Here is a 23,274-nt window from a genome sequence, read left to right as displayed (position 1 = left end):
CCTCCATGGTCGTTAAGAGTAGGCATCGTTAAGAGTAGGCATCGTTAAGAGTAGGCATGGACTCGATTGGCAGTGAGTTGGGGGTTGATTTTTGGTCTAGGGTAACAAGGACTCTCCTACGAGCATTCCGTTGGGAAACTTTGTCCTATGCACCCTCCAGCCCGGAGCTTGCCCTTTAGGGCTTCTTTTAGTTCCCTGAAACTCCAGGAACATCGAAAAGGAGCAAGATTTGGGTCTGTCGACAATTCCAAAAGTGCCATTCGACATGGTGTCGATGGAAGAGTGCAGAATTCTCTAGGGGAGGGGTGGAGAGCCCGCGCTAACTGCCCTCAGCAGTGGGTAGGCTGAGGTTCAGAAGCACCCATGTCCCATTTGGGTTATCTTTATCTAATAAGAGGTATATGATTTTGTAGCAATACTTGTCGACTTGCCCTCATATGATAGGATGCAGCGTGTGTGTGTGTGTGTGTGTGTGTGTGTGTGTGTGTGTGTGTGTCTATGCCACGATCAGTACATATGTAACAGTACTAACTCTAGACTAACTGATTCAAGGGTAAGTCTTCCTCTGGGTTCTGGCCCCAGCTCAAAGCAGCAGGCATGGCATAGATTCATGGTCCAGCATGGCCAGTCACCAGACTTGGAACCAGACAGGCCCCTGGGGAGCAGCCCCACAGAGATGGGTGCTGTTAGCGCCCTGGGCACCTTCAGTGGGCAAAGAAAGGGGTAAGGGGAGGGAACAGCCAGTGGAGGCCTGACGGGAGCAGTGGAGCAGGTGCCAAGGGGGAATGGAAGGGAGCAGGCCCACAAGGGCCCCTCTTGTGTGAAGGTAACTCCCTAAAAAAGTAAGGGTGATTTCCAGCAGCTCTCATCTCCATGCACACAGACATTTATTTATAGAAGAAATAATGCTCAACTTACAAATACCCTGCGGGGCATATTCTGCACTCATCCCGGGCGGGGGGATTAGAGCTCCGTGTGCAGACCGAGGGGAGGAGAGGCCCCTCCAGTGGAGGAGTTTATCTGTGAAAGAAACCCAAAATCAAGCACCAAAGCCATAAACAACGTGCATCGTAAACCACCACAGGCGATCACATTTCCATTCCATTAAAACAGATTAACATCATTACAACAGCCTTGCAGATAGTTAACAGGCCCAAGGCCTACAACACAAAAGAACAGTGGTAAGTTGTTCCCCACCGTTCTGTGCAGTGTTTGTTTGGTCTTCTTTTTGGTCTGGGTTTTTTTCTTGCCAAACAGGAGAGAAGGGGGTTGCTGTAGGTATGGGGAAGATGATTTGGTTCCCAATCAACTTGGTGTTGATTGTTTTCTTGTGAAAACAATCTTGGGGAGAGATCTGTGACTATTAGGGGTGGGGGGTGCAATTGGGAATAGTTGGAGTAGACTGAAAAGAATGAGGGGCACTTATCTGCAAGGCTGGTAGACATGTATATACTTACTTTGCTTTCTAGACAAGCCCAAGCAGTAAGCAATATGCTAAGAGGAAATCATGGAACTTGTGAACCATTTCTATGGGACAGCACCCCACCCTCCGCCCCACCCCTGCTATATTTATTGTGGGACCCTGAAGGATGGGGCAACTTTTGACATTTCGGAACTGGAGGCCACACCCTGGAATTCCATCAGGGGAGATCCCCGACAGGCCGTGGCTTCTGGTATCACAAAGACAAACTGAGACCTCTGGCTCTCATTCATGACATTCACGACAACCCCAATAATGACAGCTCAATACTAGCAGCACCCAGAAAGAGTTGGCCCCCCTTATCCATTCGCCTGTACTCTGTTGCATTCTGGGGAGGTGCGCGAACTTCTCAGAGGAAAGAAGCCTGTATCTAGCAGGGCCATCGAATGTCACCCGCATGAAGACATGCTCAAGAAAGGACATCTCTGACGTGGGCAATCTGGAGCCCACTGTGTATTTGGTGCCGAGCCCTTCCACGTCCACCTTTGGCTAGCTACCCACGTGGATGTCAGCCTTGAGACCAAGGGGGAACCATAGGCCAGAAGATGCTCCCGTGTGTTCTGGAGGGTTGGAGTTGATGATGCATGGGGGCGGTGGGAGAGAAGAAAAACAGACTTTGATGGTGAGTAAACAGAATATGTTTTCTATTAGCGTAATACTAAGAGCACTTAAAAGTCTAGCAGGTCTCAAGTGTAAAATACATCCTGTTCTTACACCGGCCACGCCGCCAGGTGCAGCCACCGCAGACAGGAGCGAGAGTTCCTTTCACAAGGAGCCCGGAGGGTCACAATGGCCTGTGGCCCGTACAAGTTCTCACACAACCAAAGCGGTTGCTCCTAAGGCCTGCCGAAGGAGACTGTCGTGGGGGCCTGAGCTGGGCCAGACACGGGAACGCAAGCCCACAGAGTGAGCGAACTGGACCAGAGGACGAGGCTGAAACCAACGGCAGAGAAAACAGGCCTTCCTTTCACTGTGCATGTCAAAGGAATTGCGAGTATGCTATAAAATCAACTGGACCTACTCTTATGCAGAAGAAATCTGAGAATCCTTTTTTTTTTTGCACTTGGTGGTACGTCTGTTTGTTAATAAGTCTGTGTCTTACCAAGACTGCAATCCTTTCCCCCGGTCAATTCGTATCACTGAGGTCCCTTGGTGGCCCCAGCATAAAAGCAACACGGTCCTTGGACCCTTGCTGTGGAGCGACTCTGATTCCAAATTCCCTGCCAGCTGCCCTTGGAAAGGAACCCTGAGGCCCCAGCAGCGATGGGAGGACTGTTAGCCTCATCCCGGCCTGGCACTTGCACGGATCTCTGGGTAGGCAAACTTACCAACAGAACCCTTTGCCCTGAGCAAGGGACACTGCCGGGACCAGTTCTTCATACTGCCAGCCTACTGGGTAAAACCGAGGAGGGGAGATTCTCTACCTCGCACAGTGTTGGCTTTTGCTTAGAAATCATCAAGTCTATGCCTTTGGTTTACAGGCAAACTGCAGCCTGGAGAAATTACAGGGATGGCGGTAGTGACAATGAGTTAGTCTACTGATTCCTGGTCCAGTGCTCTATCCTGGGGGGTAAGGGGGGGCCACCCCCACCCGTTGTCTCTGCTGTCCCTGTCCAGCTGGTCACTGTCTAAGAAGATGCTAAGGTGGAGAATCCTCCTCCCCCAGCCCATTCGTTACCAGTGGTCATGAAATCGGAGTCGGTTTTGACTTGTGGCGACCCCTGTGTGTCAGAGCTTTACTGCACTCCATGGGGGTTTCAGTGGCTGATCTTTGGGGGAGTGGTTCCCAGGACTTTCTTCTGAGCGACCTCTGGGTAGACTTGACCCTCAGGCCTTTGGGTTGGCACCCGAGCACATTAATCTTACACACTACCTAGGGACTTGTGAAAGCCTCGGCAGGGAGAGCCCCGACCCAGAGGTGTGGAGTGAGGCGTTCACAAAGTCCAAATGAACTGACTTTGTTTCAAAACCGGGAACCTTCCTGCTCCTCCTGGGCCCACTGCCTCTGCTGCCCTCTACCTCTAACTTGGGTCCCTCTGCAGCAGCCAGGCAGAGAAACAAGCCCTTTCCATCCACCGAACACGCAGCTTAGACAAAAGCAGACTGTCTTTGTCGGAGAGACTCGGGCGTGCATGCTTCTTCCTCCAGGAAGATGGCCAAAGCAAAGCCCACCAGGAACCCCAGCTGATTCGGCTGCCGCTTTGACTCAACATGCCCACACTATCCGCATGCACGGGTGAGTAGAAGAGACATCCCCACTGAACTGGCAATGCTAAATGGTTCATAGCCTCCCGGTGATGCCTTTAATTATTTCATCAGGACTTGGGCAAAGTAGGCTATCACAATGAACCCTTCTCAACACCAAACCCAAAGAGCAATTCGGCCTTCTCGGGGTGGTTGAAGAGTTGCCCCTGGTTAAGGCCTTTTTTCACCACCACCACACTACCCCAGGGAGAGATGGGTTCCAGGTTGCTGGCTGGGAAATCAGTGGTCTAGCTATGCCCTCTTCGGTGGTACCAGCACCCGCTGCAGCATCACCTGGGAGCCTGCTAGAAGGGCACATTCTCAAGCACCACTCGGAACCTGCTGAATCAGAAACCCCTGAGCTAGAGCCGAGCATCCGTACGTAATGGTTCCTCTCCAGGAGAATCCGGTGAGATCACGTTTAAGGAGCCATGCGGAAGCGTGGGGCTGCTAACCCTTGCAAGGCTGGGGGCTCAAACTCACCAGCTGCTGCTCCGGAGAACGTTGCGGGCATCTGCTCCAGTCAAGATTTGCAATCTCTGAAGCCCTCTAAGGGTTCCATGGGTTGGAATCCACTCAATGACAGTTGGGGTGGGCAGAGTGTCTTAGCACCCTAAACACAAACCAATCAACCAAGCAGCCCAAGTCCACGGCCATGAAGTCATCTCCCACAGAGACCCATCAGGTGGCGTGGAACTCCCCTGGGTTTCCGAGACTGAATCTTCGTGGAAGCAGACAGCCTCCTCTCCCTCCCATGGAATGGCTACTGGGGGCACACGACTGGGCACCTTTTCTCAGCGAGGTGTGCTTCACTGTTTCACTGCTGGTCTCAAAGCTGCTAGTTCAAAGCCACTCAGAAGAAGCCGAGGAGGAAAGGCCTGGTTGTCTATTCCCAAAGGTCATGACCTTCACAACCCCACGGAGCACACTTTCAATCTGCAGCACACAGGGTCGCCAGGAGCTGGGATTGACTCAAGGGCAAGTGGTTTGGTCTTCGGGTCAGGGCAGGGGCTTTGATGTGTCGGGCAGAGACCCACTGCCAGGGGAGACAGCTGGATGGTCCCTTCACTCCTGGGCCCCTCTTCCTTTAGGAATGAGCGGTCGAAAATAGCATCTTTGAGCTATTTCTAAGGGTCCTTCCCCAGAGAAGAGGAGGTTCCACCGACATCACTGACCAGGTCAGGGGGCAGGTCCAGGATCTCTATCAGCTACTTTTGCTCCTAAGGAACGTTCTGAGCATAAGATGAAATTCAAAATCAGCTCATGCCAGGCTGCTGGCATCCTCACTGCTTCCATGACACTGACCGCTGAGTCCGTGGCCCCTGCATGCGTGGAGCAATCAACAGGACGTGCCAGTCTCCTGTCCAAACTCTAAGGTGACGGACGCTGCTGCCCTCTTCTGCATCAGCGACTTTTAAATGCTGAGTGCGCCTCTGGTGAACAGTGTTTTTTAATCTGCTCCTGTTTCACACAAGCCTCAAGACCCAGCTTTCCCACGTGGAGCCTCAGAAGGCCCTGTGCATTATTAGGCAGAGGCTGAATAGAAACAACGACTCTTATTTTTGGGGGGGTCTCATTAAAAATCTGCAACAAATGGGGAGTGTTCTTCACTGGCCTTAAGCTATTGCAACCCCCACCCTCACCCCCCTCCCCACACTGATGCCAACGCGAGGGAGATTCACCCGGCAGCTTTCGTTCATGTTACGCACTGGTCACTGTGCACTCCTTCAGACAGGCAACACCAGCTCGCCACACGGAGCTCAGCGAGCCCAGAGGGATGCCACTGAACTTCAGCATCATTAACCCACGTGTCTAGGTTTCCTGAAGACCATCTCAAGGATTAGTAGCGTGCCACTTATTTCTGAGTCTAGTCCCCCGGTGCACAAGGCCGAAAGATCAAAGCCGGAGCATTCAGTCGCTTCCCTCTCATGGCGACCCTACAGGACAGAGCCCAACTGCGCCCATGATGTTCCCAAGGCTGCAATTCTTTGTAGAAGCAGATGGCCCCACCTCTCTCCTGAGCCGCACTCACGAGTTCGAACTACCAGGGCTTCTCAAGTGATTTAACCACTATGACGCCTTGGCTTACGATAACCATAGTATTACTAATGAATACTAATTCCTCTCTGGAGGAACACACAGATGTTTGCTATTCACTAAAATATGTGTGTATAACCATATATAGCCTATATGTATACGTATCTATATAGACGCACACGTAGACATATATAGCTTATACACACGCTTACATGTATGTTTAACACCTGTGTTTTTCTAGTAAAACAGTGCATGTATGATGTAGAGCTGACTCCAAGTCATGAAATGAGCTGTTATGAAACCAGTCTCCCCTTACCCTGGGCCTTCCAGAAGAGAAGGGATAAGGGAGCTCTGTCTTGGCGACAGTCTTTAAGAAAGGGCTCCTGGTGCCACCGACTTCCACAATGCTCTTAACCCTGTCCCAACAGCCCCCTTCTAGACCACATGAGGAGTCCCTGAGTGATGGGAACAGTTATCCCACCTTACTGAATGCTGAAGGCCACCCAGGGGCAGTTGGGAAGAAAGGCCGGACAGAGAACTTCCAGAAACACAGCCACTGAAAAGGCCACTGGTCACAGTTCTACTCTGACCCACGGGGCATTGACTCGATGACCACTGGCCTTTACAAGACAATTAAAAGTGCATCTTGAAGGTTTGTGACACACACACCCCCACTCCTCTGAGCACGATGGGCTTTAAGGCGCACAAGAACAGTGTAGCTAGTCTGGCTACAGGTTTCAACCAAGAAGGCAAGGCCACCCAATAGTGCCTTCTACTCAAATGCGTCTAGCTCCTCACCCCAGATCCCAGCTCTTGCGGCCCAGAGTCTGCACCCGCATGGAGCATTAGAGAGCAAACATTAGTCAAGCCCATGTCTTGAGTTCGGTCAATCTGAACTGAAAATGTGCCAGCTTCACTAACCTTCTGATATTTTGGAAACCTCATTCCCTCTTGTTGCAGAAATGAGCATTTACCTAAGTATTCTATCCCCCACTGCTTAAAAACCAAAACTGGCTATGGTTTCGCCAGACGGTCGAAGGGAGAAGCTCTTCCCAAAGCACGTTCTACACAAGGGAAAGCAAGCCAGCCTTCGAGAGGCGCCGCGCTCCAGAACCTCTTGGCTGAAACTTGCTCCCAGGTCTCTGTACGGTCCTTGAGTTTCCTGACCAGTGACGTCAAGGAGTCCAAGCACTCACGGGCGACCCTTTCTCTTTTTTGACGGATTCTCTCCTTTCAGGACTTTGAGGACTGAAACAACCCGTTTCTAATGCCACCTTTTGTGTGTTCTCCGCCACGGCATTCACTCTGCGAGGGGCGAGGGGGAAGTGACATCCCTCTGGAAAATGCCAACAATGCAGGCCACCGATCTGTCAGGCCTAAACAAAAATCGTCCACAATCTGCGTCGTTAACATAAGCAAAGCATATAATTCAAGAAATAATTTTAAGAGAGCTTGCTTTTCTGAAGAATAAAGACATTGTGTTCCATCTTTGTGTTGAAATGCAGATTTCCCGCTAAAAGGCAAATCCTTCCTTTCAAAAGGTTGAATAGGATGGTACTTAAAAACAGAATTCAGCGGGTGAAACTTAGGGTGTTGAAAAAAGTTCTCTCGGATATACTTTGGCTCTGGGCCCAAAGTGTTTTCACTTGATGGTGAATTGGATGAATTTTTATTTCACTTTAAGCTGCTGCCTCGTAGGATAGTAGAGCGCATCCCTAGGTGGGACGGGGAGGGCAGCTGGGTAAATAGACAAATAGGACAGTTTTGTCCTCAGACAACTTTTTTGTGGTGGTTGTTTATTTACCCTTGTAACCCAAACGACACAAAATACGTGTTCGTAGGAGAAGTTCCGTCCGATTGTTATTGCGTGCATTCATTCGGCAAATATTTCCTGAGCACAGGCAGCAATGGTCCAGCTCTGTGGGCCGTACAAAGAAAACTCAGGGTCCCAAAGTGAGCCTGCATGGAGCACAGAAGACAAGGCTGAGCAAAAGTAACTCTGCTCCAATCTAGCCAGTGTACGGAGAGAGGTCCAGACAAAGGGCTGCGGAGACTCAAAGGCAGCAAAACGGCTTCCATTTGGAAGGGCAGGGGCTTGAAGGAGGAGGTAACTCAAGAACTTGGACTTCACACTAAGGGAAAGGGTTTCCTGGAGACAAAGAAAAAGCAGGTGCATTTGCTCAGAGGGAGCGCCAGAGGCATGTGCAGATCAAGGGGCACCGCAGGCACGGCGTTGCATTCAAGCAAAATCAGGAGGCACCGCTTCTTTGGATTGACCGGTGAGGTGATCACTGCTGTCGGTGCACGTGTTGATGGGGTGCCCGCAAGTCGATTCAAACTTAGAGATCTCATGTGACCAAGTGGGACAGAGACCAACCCGGTCCAGTTAGTTAGTTCCCTTGGCTCGAATCTTTATGGAAATCGACCAACCGGGTCTTTTCTCCCAAGGAGTTGCAGCAGGGTGGGGGTTCCAATGGCCAACCTTGTGGTTAGCCGCTGAGCACGCAACAGATGAGCCACCAGGGTTTCTTGACCCCAGAGGTCAGGATCGTCTAAATAAATCCTCGGAACACTTCTGTAAAGTCTCTTCTTTTCCCGAGTTCAGGTCTTTCTACAGAATGCATCCTTAACAACGAGGACTGAGTCATAGACCAACGATGCCAACCCTCTTCCTGGAAATTCATCTGTCCCATTTTATTCCCCCCAGCCCTTCCATCTGGTCTGAAACGGTCCCCGCTAGCCAACAAAACCAAGGGCAGCGCACAAGTTTAGTACCAACCAAGTCTCTTGCTCACCACCTTTTGACTGGAGTGGTAAATGGGCAGCGATACCCTCTTCAAAGATGGCAGCCGACAGCACTGCTCTAAATGTGTGTCACCACTTTCCATTCAAAGAAAAGCTGCCGGCCACCATCTCGGAGTGGGGCACTGCTGACTGCTTCCTATGCAAGACAACGTCCGATGTGTACACGATCCGCTTACTCTGCTTCCCTTGGCTAGGAGGGAACGGTTTTCAACCTTACTGAACCCCTGGTTTCCTACCACCCGGCCTCCGGCACCCGTTTACTTCTCCTGATGGGTGGGGTGGGTGGTCCGCTATTGGCGAATCCACTGCGTTGGATTCCCCTGAACCAGGCAAACAAGCGTTGATTGCGTGTTCTCTGCAATATGGCCTCCCTGGCTTGAATCTTCTCTATCAGATGAATCCTCGCTGGTTGAAGAATGACACATTGTCAGCAAATGACTGGGTGAGAAATGTTGAGATTTTCTCCTACTTTGTCTCTTCAATCATCAACTTGACCTTCTCTCCAAACCCTCCCCCCCAACCCCACACCCACCCTTTCTTCTCTTCAAAGCCACTGGGAAGGGGAGAGATAACCTTATTCCTGCCCCATAAGGAGTTGGAGGGGGCCTGGGGTGAGTGTGTGCACACCGGTTTAACCCCACCTGAGATGCTGTGTAGCTCTGTGAGCCACTTCCCCAAGCCTCCTTGTCCACTACGCCTCCCCAGAGTCTCACTGAGGCCCTGCCCTCGGTTCTCGTCTTCCTCGAGGCTGTCAGTGTGTGCAGACGGGGAAGCAAAGCCAGGGGCCCAACTCTGCCCCTCACTGGCTCTGTTTGACCTGAGGAAACGCCTTCCCCTCTTCCCCGCCTTCCACTGACTCATCTTTAAGAGAAGACCATGTCTGGCACTGGCTTCTCCCTCCCCTTTCCCACATCAACCTTCCTGTCGGAGCCTCCCTGGAGACTCACCCTCAGAGCAGGAAGATGGGACACAGCTAGTTATGAGACCTACTAGAGGCCATCGTAAAAGCTAGCCAGGCGGTGGCTCTTGCCACCCTGCCAGGCACTAGGAAGAACCTACAGAGGAGTGTGCAGTTGCTGGGTGGGACAAATGGTGTGCCTAGGCTCAACTGCTAGCCAAAAGGCTGGAGGTTCAGAACCACCCACATGCCTGCAATTCTAGGATGGGCAACTTACTCACGCCCCCGCCCGCCCGCCCCCCCGCCCCCAAAAAAAGCAGTCAGCCACTGGAAATTCTATGAAGCACAGTTCTACTCTGACACACTTGGGATCACTGTGAGTCCAATTAACTGGAAGGCAAGCAACCAACTGGCTTGACCGAGGAGTGAGGACTGAGGTCGCCCCCTAAGCTAACCCTTAGACCCAGAAGAGCAGCCAGGTGGTGAGTTTCAAGCTCCCCGGGGGCTCGGCCTTGCCAAGATCCCCAGAATGAGCCTCAAGGAGGAAGCCTCCTCCAGCCCTGGCCAAGGAGAATGAAGGTCAGAGAGAACCAGGAAGAAATGTCCCGCACGACCAGGCAAAATGTCAAGGGGGAAGGTTTGGTGCCCAGTGCCAGGTGGGTGACAAAGCTCGGCCTCTCGCCAGAGCCTGGCAACCACTGCCCACTAGGCACACAGAGGATGCTGAGGAATGAGAGAGTCCCCCTGACTGCACCTCAAACGGTGCAGGCCAGCCCCCCACCCCCCAGGATTCTGTGGCCCCTGCCCTCCCCCACCGCTTGCAGGGTTCCTAGAAAGTGGTGTGTACACGGAATTCTGTAAACGGAATCATGTTCGCTGACATAACTTCAGAGCCGTCTCACCGCCTTTCCAGCCTCATGGGAAATTGGCAGGGCTTCCAGCCTCTTACCTGTGGCTTCTTCCTTTCCCCCACCCCACCCCCCACCCCCAACCTCTCTGTCAAGTAGCTAATGATCTGTAAACAAACACTTTAAATTCAGTGGGGGAGCTCACTATTTAAAGGAATCCCATGGAGAAACCTTTTGAAAAGTTAACAATCTTTTTTTCGGGTCATGTGAAAAATCACCCTCTAATTTATTAGTTCCCATTGATGAGATGTGTGGTTTGGGGGGCTTTTCCTAAACAACAACAACAACAACAACAAAACCCGGGGCTTGACTGCAAGGCCCCTGTGGACAGAAGGGCTGCAAAGGGGAGCACAGGGAGGTGCCCCGACTTGTTGCTTTCATCCAAATGGCCCTGTCTCCCCAGGCCACCCAGGACATCTAGGATGGGAAACCATAGCCTTGGCTACCCAGCGTTTGAGTTTCTGAAGACCTGAGTCACCCAAGGCCTGGAGGGGGCGGAAGGAACATTTTCTTTCTACAGTTGGGCTGTCATGGCTCTGATGAGACTGACCATGTGCTTGAGAAATGCTTTAAAGTCCGATAACCCCAGCTAGGGAGTGGAGGACTTGTCTATCAAAGCCCAGAGAACATGCCATGGACTCCCGAATTACTCTGAGGCGGCTTTTCATCTGTGCCCACTCACAGGCAAGTGTAATTATGCCACTCTCTCACCATTTGGATGAGTCTCAAGAAAAGACCTGAATTAAAAAGCCAAGCTCAGAGCCTGAGGGAGGAACCTTGGTGTGTTCAAGTAGACTTGGTCAGGGGTGGCAGGAAGGAGACACAGCCGGGGTGGGGAGAGGGGCTCGGCCAGGAGACGTGCAGGTGACACGGTAGCCCCATGAGATGAAGCTGTTTGGTTTGCACTGCGCTCACGGCTCTGTCCAATTCGTCAATGAGACGCAGTGGCGAGACGAACTAGGCTCCAAAAGTCATTGTCTACCCGGGTGCCTTCATACCCCTGAGCCCCAAGAAGGCTGGGTCAGGTTGCTCTCTCGACTGCCAACCAACCAAGGCTGGTCCTTCCAAAGGAAGGATGTCCTGTGTTTGTGGGGGCTTCGTGTTCCCAAAGCGCTGTCCCCAGCTCCCCAGTAAGGGCGTGGAAGAAAGATCTTGGGTCGCAGACCAGCAGGGAGTGAGCGAAGGGCTGGCACCTCTAATTCTGCCCTCCTTTACTACGGCTGAGTCACGTCCCTGCACTCCAGTCCCCTCAGGAGATCCAAGTGGATCAAGGCAGAGAGAGCCATCCGGGCCCCAATCTTGCCTTTCCGGGAGGACACCGTGGCAGGTGTGCACCGGGGATCCGGATGGCACACACTACGGGCCTGCCCTCCGTGAGGAGGTTGGCCAGGCGATTCTTAGAACCAGAAGCGGCCATTCTCCAGAATTCAAGTCTATTTTGTCTCACAGTTAGCACAGAACTGTTTGGGGGGGGCGGGGGAGTTTGAGAACTAATTTAAGGCTTCAAAGCTTAAAAAAAAAAAAGTGGTCTAGCAGGTCAGGCTCTGACATTTCTTCAGGAAGAAAACTAGGCTGCCCTCTCGCCTAAGGTGAGGCTGAATTCAAGAGGGCAGACCGCGAGCCGAGCCTGCTTCAGAAGCAGGCCTCAGCCCACCCACAGCTCCTCCACCGTCTACCCGTCTACCTAGGCGGCAGCTGCTGATGCTGGGCAGGCGTCCTTGTCCCCCGCCCCGATCCTTCCAACCTGGGGCCCGGCAAGCAAGAAGAGGCGGACACAGCTATGTTTGTGAGCCTTGTGTGCTTGGTCCCGTCATTCTGTCCCTGGCTTCTTCACCCTGCTTTGAATCCTTCATGCAGCTCACTGACCACCTTCGCAAGAGTCCCGTGAACAGAAGATACAACGGCCTCAGGTTTAATCTTGCAAGCGCTCAAGAGGGAGCCCCCAATGCAGCCACAAAGCGGGTGCCGTGGGCTGGTCTCAGGCTCACTAATTCTGCGGGTTCAACAGAGGGAACGTTCAGAGGGGCCAGGCACCTCCAAGCTTCTCAAACCAAGAACCCACCAAGTCTCTTTCTTTCTACTCAGACAGCTTTGGGAGACCTTGGTCCGTCTCGCCGGACAAAGGGTGCTTTCCTTTCTCCACGGGAAGCAAGAGGCTGGACTCTAGCCACTAGAGGAACCGTTCTCTTCTGATACACGGGAGTCACCATGTACCCGCATCGACGGGCCAGCAAGTGTTTCGGCCACCTGGCAAAACGAGGTTTCTGCGGCATAGCGCCCCCAAACCGCTGAACTCCTTCGGTGCACCTGGGAGGCGGACCTGCAGCCAGCAGTATCAGGATCTCTCAAGTCCACAAGGAATGTGATAGACTGCACTCTCTCTCTCTCTCTCTTAACAAGCCCCTCGGGCAGAAATCCTTTGTTCCTAGAGCCTCAACGTTCTCCACCGCTGGGCAGCAAGCCCCTAGATCTTCACCACCACGGTGCTCAAACCCTGTCAGGCTGCGGGGACTGTGGACAGGAGGCTGACGAGGTTTCAAAGAGGCCGACCAGGCAAGAACCATCCTGCACTCCTGCCCAGGCTCTAACGCAATAAAATGTCTTTTATCAATGTAATTCAAGGCAGAGAGTCAAGGGTCTGTCACCATTTTAAAGAGGCTTATTACATAGCCACAAAAATTTGCCTCAGGCTCAAACCTGGCATGTAAGGTATCAGCGTGGGACAGGTTCTTTTGATTTGATTTGATTTTCTTACAAAATCTGAAAATGAAATGCTTCTGTCCCTCCCTTCCCCCACCCGGGTTGGGTTTTTTGAGTTGTTTTTTTTTTAATTTATGGGAGGAGGAATGAAATGTGAGGGTGACAGGTTGGGACAACTCCACTCAGCTTTCTCACTCAAAAGCCGCTTTTGTTAGATCATACTTTGCATGACGGAGCAGGCTGTGGACTTCCCCGGGAGGAGGCCCCACTGAGCTCTGGCCCCCCTGCCCTGCACTGAAGACTGGCCACGCAGGCTCAGGGGCATGAAGGCACCTGCGTTGACAATGACTCTTGGAGCCTCGAGGAGTCTCTCTCTTGAGCCTCCAGGGGAAACCAGGGTGCCCTGTTCTCATTAGGCGTCTGCCACCACAGGTCCCCCAGTTCAAGTTCAAACCTTCAGGGAACCAAAACTACCCAGAAGCCTGGTTCTGCTCAGTGGACTCTTATTCATGTTGGAGAGCTGCCCGGAATGACCTGGGCGGGAAGGACCTTGCTGTGGAGCCTGTGGTGGGGTGGCCGGGGGAACCCTCCCTGCTGGCGTCTCAGCGCAGCCCCAGGTCAATGAGTCACTAGCCAAGGAGGGCAGACCCTTGAGTGGGGATGCTGCCCCATCGTTTCATGGCACTGTTTTGGCAACCTGTGATTGCTTATTTACTCAATGGTGGTTATGGACAATCGGGTTAATAAGTCACCTTCCAAACAGGGTAATTACACGCTCAGAAGAGTTACGGTGGATGTCAAATTTCCTTACAGTATCCTGGGATGTTGGTCACAATCGCCTAGCCCAGGTCCCTCTCCTCTCTCTCTCTCTCTCTCTTTTAAAGCAACCCTACTCTCTCCTCTAGTCTCACCCTTCACCTGCACCCCCACCCCCCTGCCCCAACAGAGAGACTTGAACAAGGTCCTTCAGTCCAAATACCCCCACACACAGAACTACACTTTCGCGCCATTGACAGGCCTGAGCAACAGGCTGGCTGGATGACCTCACCCACCTCCCTGCCACAGACTCCTGGGAGCACACCTGCCCCAGCCCACACCTCCTCCCCCAGGTTGCACCAGGGCCCAGGCCAGCCCCGCCCCTGGACGAGGCCAAAGAACCCAGAGCCTTCTCAGCACTGTGAAGCCGGGGCTTCCCAGCCCACTGACTGGAGAGGCCACCGGAATGTGAATCAGTGCCCCACCACCACCACCACCACCCCACATGCTTATCAGACTAGCCCTGCAGGGAGGGGGTTCCCTGCACACAGGGCCCTCTGGCCAAGGGCAGACACCCATCTCTGCATGGAACCTGCATGGACGCCCACACTCTGGAGACCGCCCAAGGGGGAAGGGTCCCAGGAACAGTACAAGCAGAACCACGACCATCGGCCCCCAAGAGCCAAGCTGTGTCCTTCCTTCACCGCTGTTGTGCAGCTGAACCCATGACACCGCACCCAACACAGGCAGGACCGTGTACTCGGGGTCAAAGCCGTTTCTGCTTCCTGACAGGGCGGTCGGCCTGGAACACCCTGGGCTGGAGGGAGGCCACCAGGACCCCGAGCTGCAGGGAAACCGAGGCCAGACCTGGAGTCCTCAGGCACAAGCCGAGGGACATCCACTGTGGGAGCCTGGCTAAGGGTGACTGCAGTGGGAACCTGTGCTTGTCAAGCCCCCCGGCCCCCAGGGCCAGGGAGACCCCTGAGACCACGCTGTTCCAGGGAAGGCCTCCGTGGACCCTTCAGAAGTCGATGGTTCAGCTTTTCGTCGCTGTTGTTGTTTCGAACAGGTTGTGACTTCTTTTTTCCGTTTTTAAAAAAAACATTGGCACCATATTTCTGTTCCTGTTTGGGGGGTGGGGGGTGAGCAGCAGAGGGTGTGCAGGGGAGGAGACCTGGGGCTGGTGATCAGCTGGAGCCAGGGCGAGCAGATCCCTAATGGGAGGAGAGCGAGATCTGGCGCACTCTTGGCTCCCGAACCATTCCCATTCCCACTGACACCAGGCACGGGAGTGGGAAAGGGACATGTGACAACTTCACCACAACTCGGGATTTGGCATTTCAATCCACAGGAAGCAAGAGGGAATAGGGGGCCTTCTTATTTATAGATCTGCTGAGGAACTGGACGAGGTAACCAGAATGTGCTGCTCGTGGGTCTGAAGGAGGGGTGCCATTTTCGGACTTGGAAAGCTTCCCGTAACTGAGCATCATCCGACCCTGAGTGCTCACAGCACCCCAAGGTGAAGCTAGGTCTCCTGAACACGGACCGGGGGGTAGGGTAGGGGGGGCAGCTGACAGCAGCCCAAGAGGGAGGTAGCTCGCCAGCCCCCCCACCAAAGGACAGGTTGCTCCCACCAGACACTCAGTCGTATGCTGTTCATTTGATTATACGATGCCTGGCTTTCTGGGATAGGTACTCCTGATGACATTTTAGATATCTAACTAGACTAGACAAAATCATTGTGACAATCATTGATGGCAGGGTCCAGTGGAAAGTTCATTGATTGGCAGAAGCCTCCCCCCGCCCCCACCCTCATTGAAACAAACATTTTTCCTTTGAACGTTACCGGACCAGGGAGGAGATCTAAGTTTTGCTGAATCTGATGTACTGCAAAGAAACACGAACATCAGCTGTGGCAGCCTGGGGAGGGCTGGGAGGTGGCTGGGGCAGCATGACCTACTGTATGATTCCATACGCCAAGTGGGATATTGGGCCTTGGGAGGAACATCAGCCCACACCAAGAGAAGACCTAGGAAGGGCCCACCCCTCCCCTCTTGTCCTGTACTTCCTGGGCGGCCCGGTGGACAACCAGGGGCTGCAGCCCCTCCCTTCTCTACCCATGCTCCCCTGGGAAGGCCCTGAGCTGCCTCCGCCCATTACAGCGCAAAGCGGGTGTGCAGGTACACGGGCCCCTCAGGTGTCCGTGCCACGTGTGTGGACTGCAATATTCAAATCATGGTGGCTTGGGGCACAGCTCTCAACAGGCAGGCCCCGTGGAAAGCCACAAGGGTCACAGATAGCTCCTGGAAGACGCTTGTCCAGCCTCGGGGCAGCATCCAATGCACGAGCTGGACACCGCAGGACGGAAATCTGCAACTGAAGGTGTGTCGGAAGGCCTGCACCGGCCGCGGCAGCAGGCATTCAGGGCCAGGCCTCACAGGGATTGCTTCCTCCTCTTCTTGTTTGGTCTGTTCTTCCCTGCTCCCCACCCTCCTTTTGGGTGCCCATTTGAAAGGGCATCATGCCAAGCAAGTGCATCTCAGAGCTTCTGTTAAAAACCAGAAGCTGGTTAGATGGCGATGATTCTGTGTGCACCGCGGCGCTCACCGCATCCAAGGGGCTCGCCTCTCTGCTGGCCTCTCATTGAGCGCTCGCTCCCCGGCAAACTGGAAAGTTCTCAGGTCCTCCGTAAAGGCAGGTCCCTGTCCATGCACCTCAGAAGTTGAGGATTGGGAGACTCGGGGCTCTCTTGCTGTTAGACATGGTCTCAAGAGAGGCCAGTCTCTAGAGGGGGACTCTGTACTTGGCAGAGTGGACAGTCGGTGACAAAGAGGAAGACCCTCGACGAGAGGAATGGGCACAGACATGGTGACCGTTGTGAGGGTGGCACGGAGGGGGTTCCGCCGGTCCTGAGTAGGGTCCATGTGAGTCGGCACTGACCCCGCTGTACCCAAGGACATCCTTCCACAGCTCCCAACGTGATGGTGGTTGGGCTGTCCGCCCCGGAGCTGGCAGCGCTATGCAGACTCTGGGGGTGTCAGAAAACGTGGGCACCACAGACAGCCACCTCGCAGAAAGTCACACAGGAGGTAACTGTGGGCTCACAGCCTATTTCCCCACCAGGCGAAATCGAAGCTCACAGGCAACTAAAAATAGCTCGGATTTCAATTCTCTCCCCCATCCCTCCCCTCTCTCCAGCTCTCTCTTCTTTAGGATTCTCTCGTTCTAGCCCCCACCACCACCACCACCTTCCCTTCCTCTACCTCCCCAGCGCCACCAGCCACCAGCCACCAGGGCCCTCTGCTGTTGGAAAGGCTCCGTCTTGCCAGAAAGGGAAGTAAATAAAGGCTTAAAGATGCACCGGGTTTTCTCTTGTATTGAAACAGCTCTGATTGTGGAACAGAAACCCGCTACCCTCCCCTCAACAACAACAACAACAAAAGAAAACCCCTAACCAAACATTTCCTATTTTGCTAGACTGGTGCAGCAGCTGCACTTGGTGAGGCTGAAGTCCGGTCTGTTCTCAGCTGCACTCAGGCTTTCTTCCTTGTGGGAAGGGGGTCTCTGACCGGGGACAAGAGAGGAGGAGGAAAGGCAAGGTGAACAACTCAAGCAAAAATGCCATGGGCTCAGGGTTCTTGCCCCTGTCACCACTCGGATTCACACCTCGGCACAAAAGACGTACTCGCTGAGCCATAGCTCATGGTGGGGGGGCGCCTGCGCCCGTGAAGATGAACACATGAACTGGCATGTGCTCAGTGCCTGCCAAGTTTGGGTCAGAAAGGACTCCTCTGTGGTACCTGCTAGGGCTTGGCCCAAAGAGACCAGTACAGCAATCAAGACAGGAAATTTAAAAAACTGTCTGGGGTTAGATCACCCCCCCAGGACCATCGCTCCAACCAGGGACTGACTCACTCACTGCCACCAGGTCCAGGCAGATGAAGAGTGACCAGCCTGTGGGTCTCTGAGACCCTAACTGTTTACAGGAGTAGAAAGCCCAGTCTTTCTCCCATGGAGCTGCTGGTGGTTTCGAACTCCCCCCTCTGCATGCGGACTGCTGCCCGACATGTAACCAGGACACCACCACACCACCAGGGCTCCTTCTAACAAGACACAGCTCTGGGAAAAAGCCGGCTATCGCCCACTGCCAGGTTTCCTGAAGTTGCGTGTCTCACCAAATCAAAAGCACTCTTGCCCAAGCAGCTCAATTCTTCCTCAGGCCCCTGCGGGAGGCCGTCAAGTTGACAGGAACCTGGCCTTGGGACATGCAAGGGGTGGGATGCTGGGATGGATTGACAGGCTCACCCAAGCCCAAGATGGGTGACTGTCACAGCCACTGGGCCAGGTGGAACCAGAGGACGAGAGTGTCCGCAACCCCTGAGCTGAGGACGCAGTCAGTAGGTGCTGTCGACTGGGTCCCCTGCTCCCAGACACCAGGCCCACCAAAGCCCCTGATGCCCTTGAGCTGGCTACACAACAGGACTGTCTGAGCCAGGGTAGAGAGCCCCTAATCTCTTTGATGCTGCCAGTGAGGGAAAACGAACAAGCACAAGGAAAGAGCCGACATGGAAAATGATGTGAACGGTGGGAAAAGCCAATGGGTCCGCTGAGAAAGAACAAGCCTGGGTCCAACGTCACAGAGCTGGCGACTGTCGGGTTCCGAGGACGCTGTCCCAGCAACCTAGATAGGAGGCCACGCTTACTATTCTGGGGTGAGAAGTGACGCTAGCTTTCACTCCGGGCTGTCAGCAGGGTCTATAAATACGAGCACTGGCCCTTGTGATCAATGGGCCGGCCCGGCCCATACAAGCCCAAGGGTTTCCCTAAGGTCACACAGTGATCCCAGGTCTCCAGACATACCCCTTCGCCAATTAGATGGCTTCATCTAGAAATATATATCCCTGCCCTCGTTTTTCAAAGTCGGGCTGAGGGAGTAACTGTACATTTTAGTGCTTCTATCTCTCCCTTTCTTTTTACCACCTTTTGCCCTGGCTCTCCTCCCCCAACACACACACACACACACACACACACACACCTCCTTATTTGGTATATATAAGCATCTAGGCCCATGTTCACTTAAGGTCTCTAAAACCCTCGTGTTCTATCAGTAGGTCCAAAGCAGAGGATTGTGGGGGGTGAAAAATTTGAGAAACAATAGTTGTCGTGATGGCTGCATGTGGTGACCACAATGAAGGTCACTGAGTCAGACAGGGGGAACTAGTTGGACTGCTTTCTTATGTATCTTTTACCTCGATGGCAGAAAGAGTGGAGCCAGTCTCCACCCTGAAACAGAGTTGACAGTGTCTTGGGAAGGCTGGGGCGCAGGCGTGAACTCTGGTCCCTCTGTGGGCTCTGTCCCAGAGAATGGCTTGTGATTTGTTCTCTTCTCCCGCACATCAAACCCAGACACCAATCCCAGCTCTACAAGCCCACCTTGTCCCCCCTCCCATTTGGCAGGCAAGTCTCCAGCACACCTTTTGGGGAATGGTGACCAAGCGCTAAAAGTTCATTTTAGGCACACGTGTAGTTATGCGCTGAAGTGAGCAAGAAATTCAGAGGAACCTATTCACACACACACACACACACACACACACACACACACACTTTAGAATATCATTTCTAAAGACTTACCAAGCAAAACGTTGAAAGAAAATGGCCACATCAGGCCCAGAAAATTATTTCTGAAATGCTCCCTTTCTGCAAACCAACAACCCCCGTGATGGCTGGAGGGTCCATGTGTTGTGAAGTAAAAAATTCACAACATGCGCACACAGAGATCATGCACACACAGAGGTCATGCACACACAGAGGTCATGCACACACAGAGATCATGCGCACACACAGAGGTCATGCGCGCACACAGAGGTCATGTGCGCACACAGAGGTCATGCACACACAGAGATCATGCACACAGAGGTCATGCACACACAGAGGTCATGCGCACGCAGAGATCATGCGCACACAGAGGTCATGCGCACACAGAGGTCAAGCACACACAGAGATCATGCGCACACACAGAGGTCATGCGCACACACAGAGGTCATGTGCGCACACAGAGGTCATGCACACACAGAGATCATGCACACACAGAGGTCATGCACACGCAGAGGTCATGCGCACGCAGAGATCATGCGCACACAGAGGTCATGCGCACACAGAGGTCAAGCGCACACAGAGGTCATGCGCACACAGAGGTCAAGCGCACACAGAGGTCATGCGCACACAGAGGTCATGCACACACAGAGGCCATGCACAGAGGTCATGCACACAGAGGTCATGCACACACAGAGGTCATGCGCACACAGAGGTCATGCACACGCAGAGATCATGCGCACACAGAGGTCAAGCACACACAGAGGTCATGCGCACACAGAGGTCATGCACACACAGAGGCCATGTACAGAGGTCATGCGCACACAGAGGTCATGCGCACAAAGAGGCCATGCACACACAGAGGTCATGCACACACAGAGGTCATGCGCACACAGAGGTCAGGCGCACACAGAGGCCATGCGCACACAGAGGTCATGCACACACAGAGGTCATGCACACACAGAGGTCATGCACACAGAGGTCATGCACACACAGAGATCACGCACACACAGAGGTCATGCGCACACAGAGCAGAGTTATTTTTCAGCTCACTATCAGATGTATGGACGTTCTGCTCCAACCTCAGGAAGGGCCTAGACTTGCTTCTTCTAGGAAGCACAGACACTAGGACCACGATGGCATTAGATTGTTGGCCACAGGCTTTACGGTGCCACAGGTGCCACCCACGATCTCGGACTGACCGCAGATCTTCCCCAAGTGGGGCCATGTTTCCACGGGCTGCGGGACACTGCCCCGCCCTCAGCTAATCCCCCCTTTGCTGTCTTCTCCCCGTTCTCTGCTAACAGACATGTAATCAGAACACAATAGCATTCGATTTAAAAATTACTGTTATCAGAATCAGAAGGACTCAGGAAAATTCCACTTTAAGACAGATGCCCCCGTCTCTGCCTCACATGTCACTGTGCAGCACTTCATATTTCTACTCAGTGAGCCAGCCTGCCTTCAATCCGTTATTTGCCAAGATCCTTGGCCACAAGGTGGGAGGGGGAGGCAGCACTATAGCCTTAAGTGTGTGAAGTTCTAGCCTTTTATCCACGTAATGATCTACTTAGTATAATATTTTGCCTTTAATCAGAGAAAGAGTAAGATAATTTGATATCCCATAAAACTCCCTAACCTATATTTTGCAAGTCAATTAGCCCGTCCCTTGGCGTTAATGTCAGCCCAACCCCTGCTGCACCTCCAGTGAGGCTGGAGGTGTCTGCAGCCCCCAAACCCACACAGAGAGAGTTTGGGGAGAAAATTTCAGCCCCAATGGGGTGCAGATGGAGGAGATGGGGAGGGAAGCAGTTATTTTCTCTTTTTTTCTTTGTCATCTGCATGGAAATTGGGAAATTGTCTTCTCAAATGGAGATGATCTTCCCTTGAGATCCTTCTGGAAGACTATAAATAATAGAACATTCTAATCAACATTCTATATTAAAAGATGAATACAGAATCAGATTATGGAAAAACTAAATTATACCATTATAAAATCTAAAGGAAAAAAACACAGGGGGGAGGCACGCCCCTCTTATTAAGTTAGTCTGATTCCCTGGCAGCCAGACCAGCCCTTAGAACAACGGTGTTCAAAGAAGCCATTTCTCAGCCCCTTATGTATGAGCAATGGAATGTGAAAAGCAAGAGGTTCAATCTTTAACTCTGTGATTTCCCCGACCACTCTTCTCAGCAAGCTTCTGGAAGATGAGGACTGGACATTTACAAACCTTTCATGAGAAACCTGGAGAAGAATTCTGCCTAAATATGTGAGAAGCGTAATAGGCCTATGGCACAACCCCCAAACGTGACTGTTCCCAAACCCCAAGGAAGGTCTTCTCCAACCGCTGCCACCAAGTCAATGCAGAGTCAGTGACCCTCTGGTGGTTTCGGGGTTACCAGTTGGGCTTCTAACTGAAAGGCCAGCAGTCCAAAGCTGTTAGCAGTCCAGTGTATGACCACTGGGGCTCCTAGAGGGAGCTGTGACTCGGTTTTCCCATCTGTAGAAAGGAGTCCTTTCAGGAACTCGGGGCAAGCGTGATGAGGGTCCATCAAACTCTTGTTAAACTCTTGGATGGACTCCTGTCTTTGCTATATCTCTGGAAATCGCAGGAACAACGACGGCAATAGTTATACTATTCCCAGTGCATTCTCAGTATGTGGAAACAACAAGATTATTGTGGGAGTTCCACAATCTGTTGTCAATTTGAGGTTGAAGAGTGAAGGGGTGGAGTTATAGCCTGTCCATGACCTCATTTGAAGGCGCTAAGGAGATAAATAGCTCACTGGAGGCGGGACACACACTCACTCCTTGGGAGACATCGCAGCTGACAAGACACCTGGAGCTAGGCTAGTGCCCTGAGCTGGAGGAACCATGTGTGGAGACCCCTGCCAGCGCTGAGATGCTTCCACCACCACTGGATCCACAAGTCTTCCCACCCACTGGCCTGTGATCTTCCTGCATTCGGCGTCATTGCATGTGTTGCCTGAGTCTGCAAAGGACTTTATAGATTGGTATCGGGCATATGGGCTAATATAGGACTTATGGACTTGATCTGGACTGGGCTGGGATGTTTTCTTAATATACAATTGCCCTTTTATATAAAGCCCTTTCTTATACACATATCGGTGTCTCTGGATTTGTTTCTCTAGTCTACCTGGATGAACACAATTGCCCTGGAAGAGTTTGCTTTGTCGGCTGTTAAAAGAGGGTTGCCTTCCACCTAGGAACGTGGGGAGTGAACCTGGGTATTTCATCAAGGCCTGTGAAGGATGGCTGAGTCGTCATTGTAACTGAACCACTTTTCTATGTTCACCCTAGCAGAGGGAGAAGAAGCCGGTCCCTGTGGGGCACTGGAGAAGGCTATTGGGTTCTCCCCAATTCCTTTCCTCTGTCCTTGGCAGTCCAGTTATGACTTGGCAGCATTTAAAGATGGCAGTACTTCAGGTGATAGGACAATGTGTAATGTGAAAGAAAGGACACACGTAGGTACCATCACCTGTGATCAGTTTTTGTTTCATTTTTTTTACTGACACGGAAGCCAGACCCACTTACACAATGCACTCTAAACCCTGCTAGGGCCGTAAATTGTCTGTTTCCTCGATGGAAGGAAACACATGAAAGGAAACACGTCTTATACTGCAGGGGCTTCGGGGAAACTTTCTGGTTTGGGCTGATGGGAAAATCATAACAAAATGATTTCGAACCAGTAGCCAAAGATTCGAAAATCGGGGAGCGGGGAGGGAGGGGGAAAATGAGGCCCTAATGCGGGGGGCTTAAGTGGAGAGGAAATGTTTTGAGAATGATGAGGGCAATGAATGTACAAATGCGCTTTACACAATTGATGTATGTATGG

The 23,274-nt window shown here is 52.6% G+C and overlaps 1 protein-coding gene across 3 annotated transcripts in view; it reads right to left on the bottom strand.

Moving 5' to 3' along the window:
* Positions 1–23,274, bottom strand: part of BCL11A (BAF chromatin remodeling complex subunit BCL11A) — a 104,981-nt gene that overhangs the window by 15,527 nt on the left and 66,180 nt on the right. For all 3 annotated transcript variants that reach the window (XM_004710206.4, XM_004710207.4, XM_004710203.2), the window contains one exon: positions 919–1,020. In XM_004710206.4, the coding sequence (XP_004710263.1) occupies positions 919–1,020 (102 nt within the window). The remainder of the gene's footprint in view (positions 1–918; positions 1,021–23,274) is intronic.

Source organism: Echinops telfairi, unplaced genomic scaffold (genome assembly GCF_000313985.2).
Source record: "Echinops telfairi isolate 266 unplaced genomic scaffold, ASM31398v2 ScPeMD7_2573;HRSCAF=3158, whole genome shotgun sequence".
Classification (NCBI taxonomy): Eukaryota; Metazoa; Chordata; class Mammalia; order Afrosoricida; family Tenrecidae; genus Echinops; species Echinops telfairi.
Note: the sequence above shows the minus strand (reverse complement) of the source record. Positions and strands in the feature narration are given on the sequence as shown.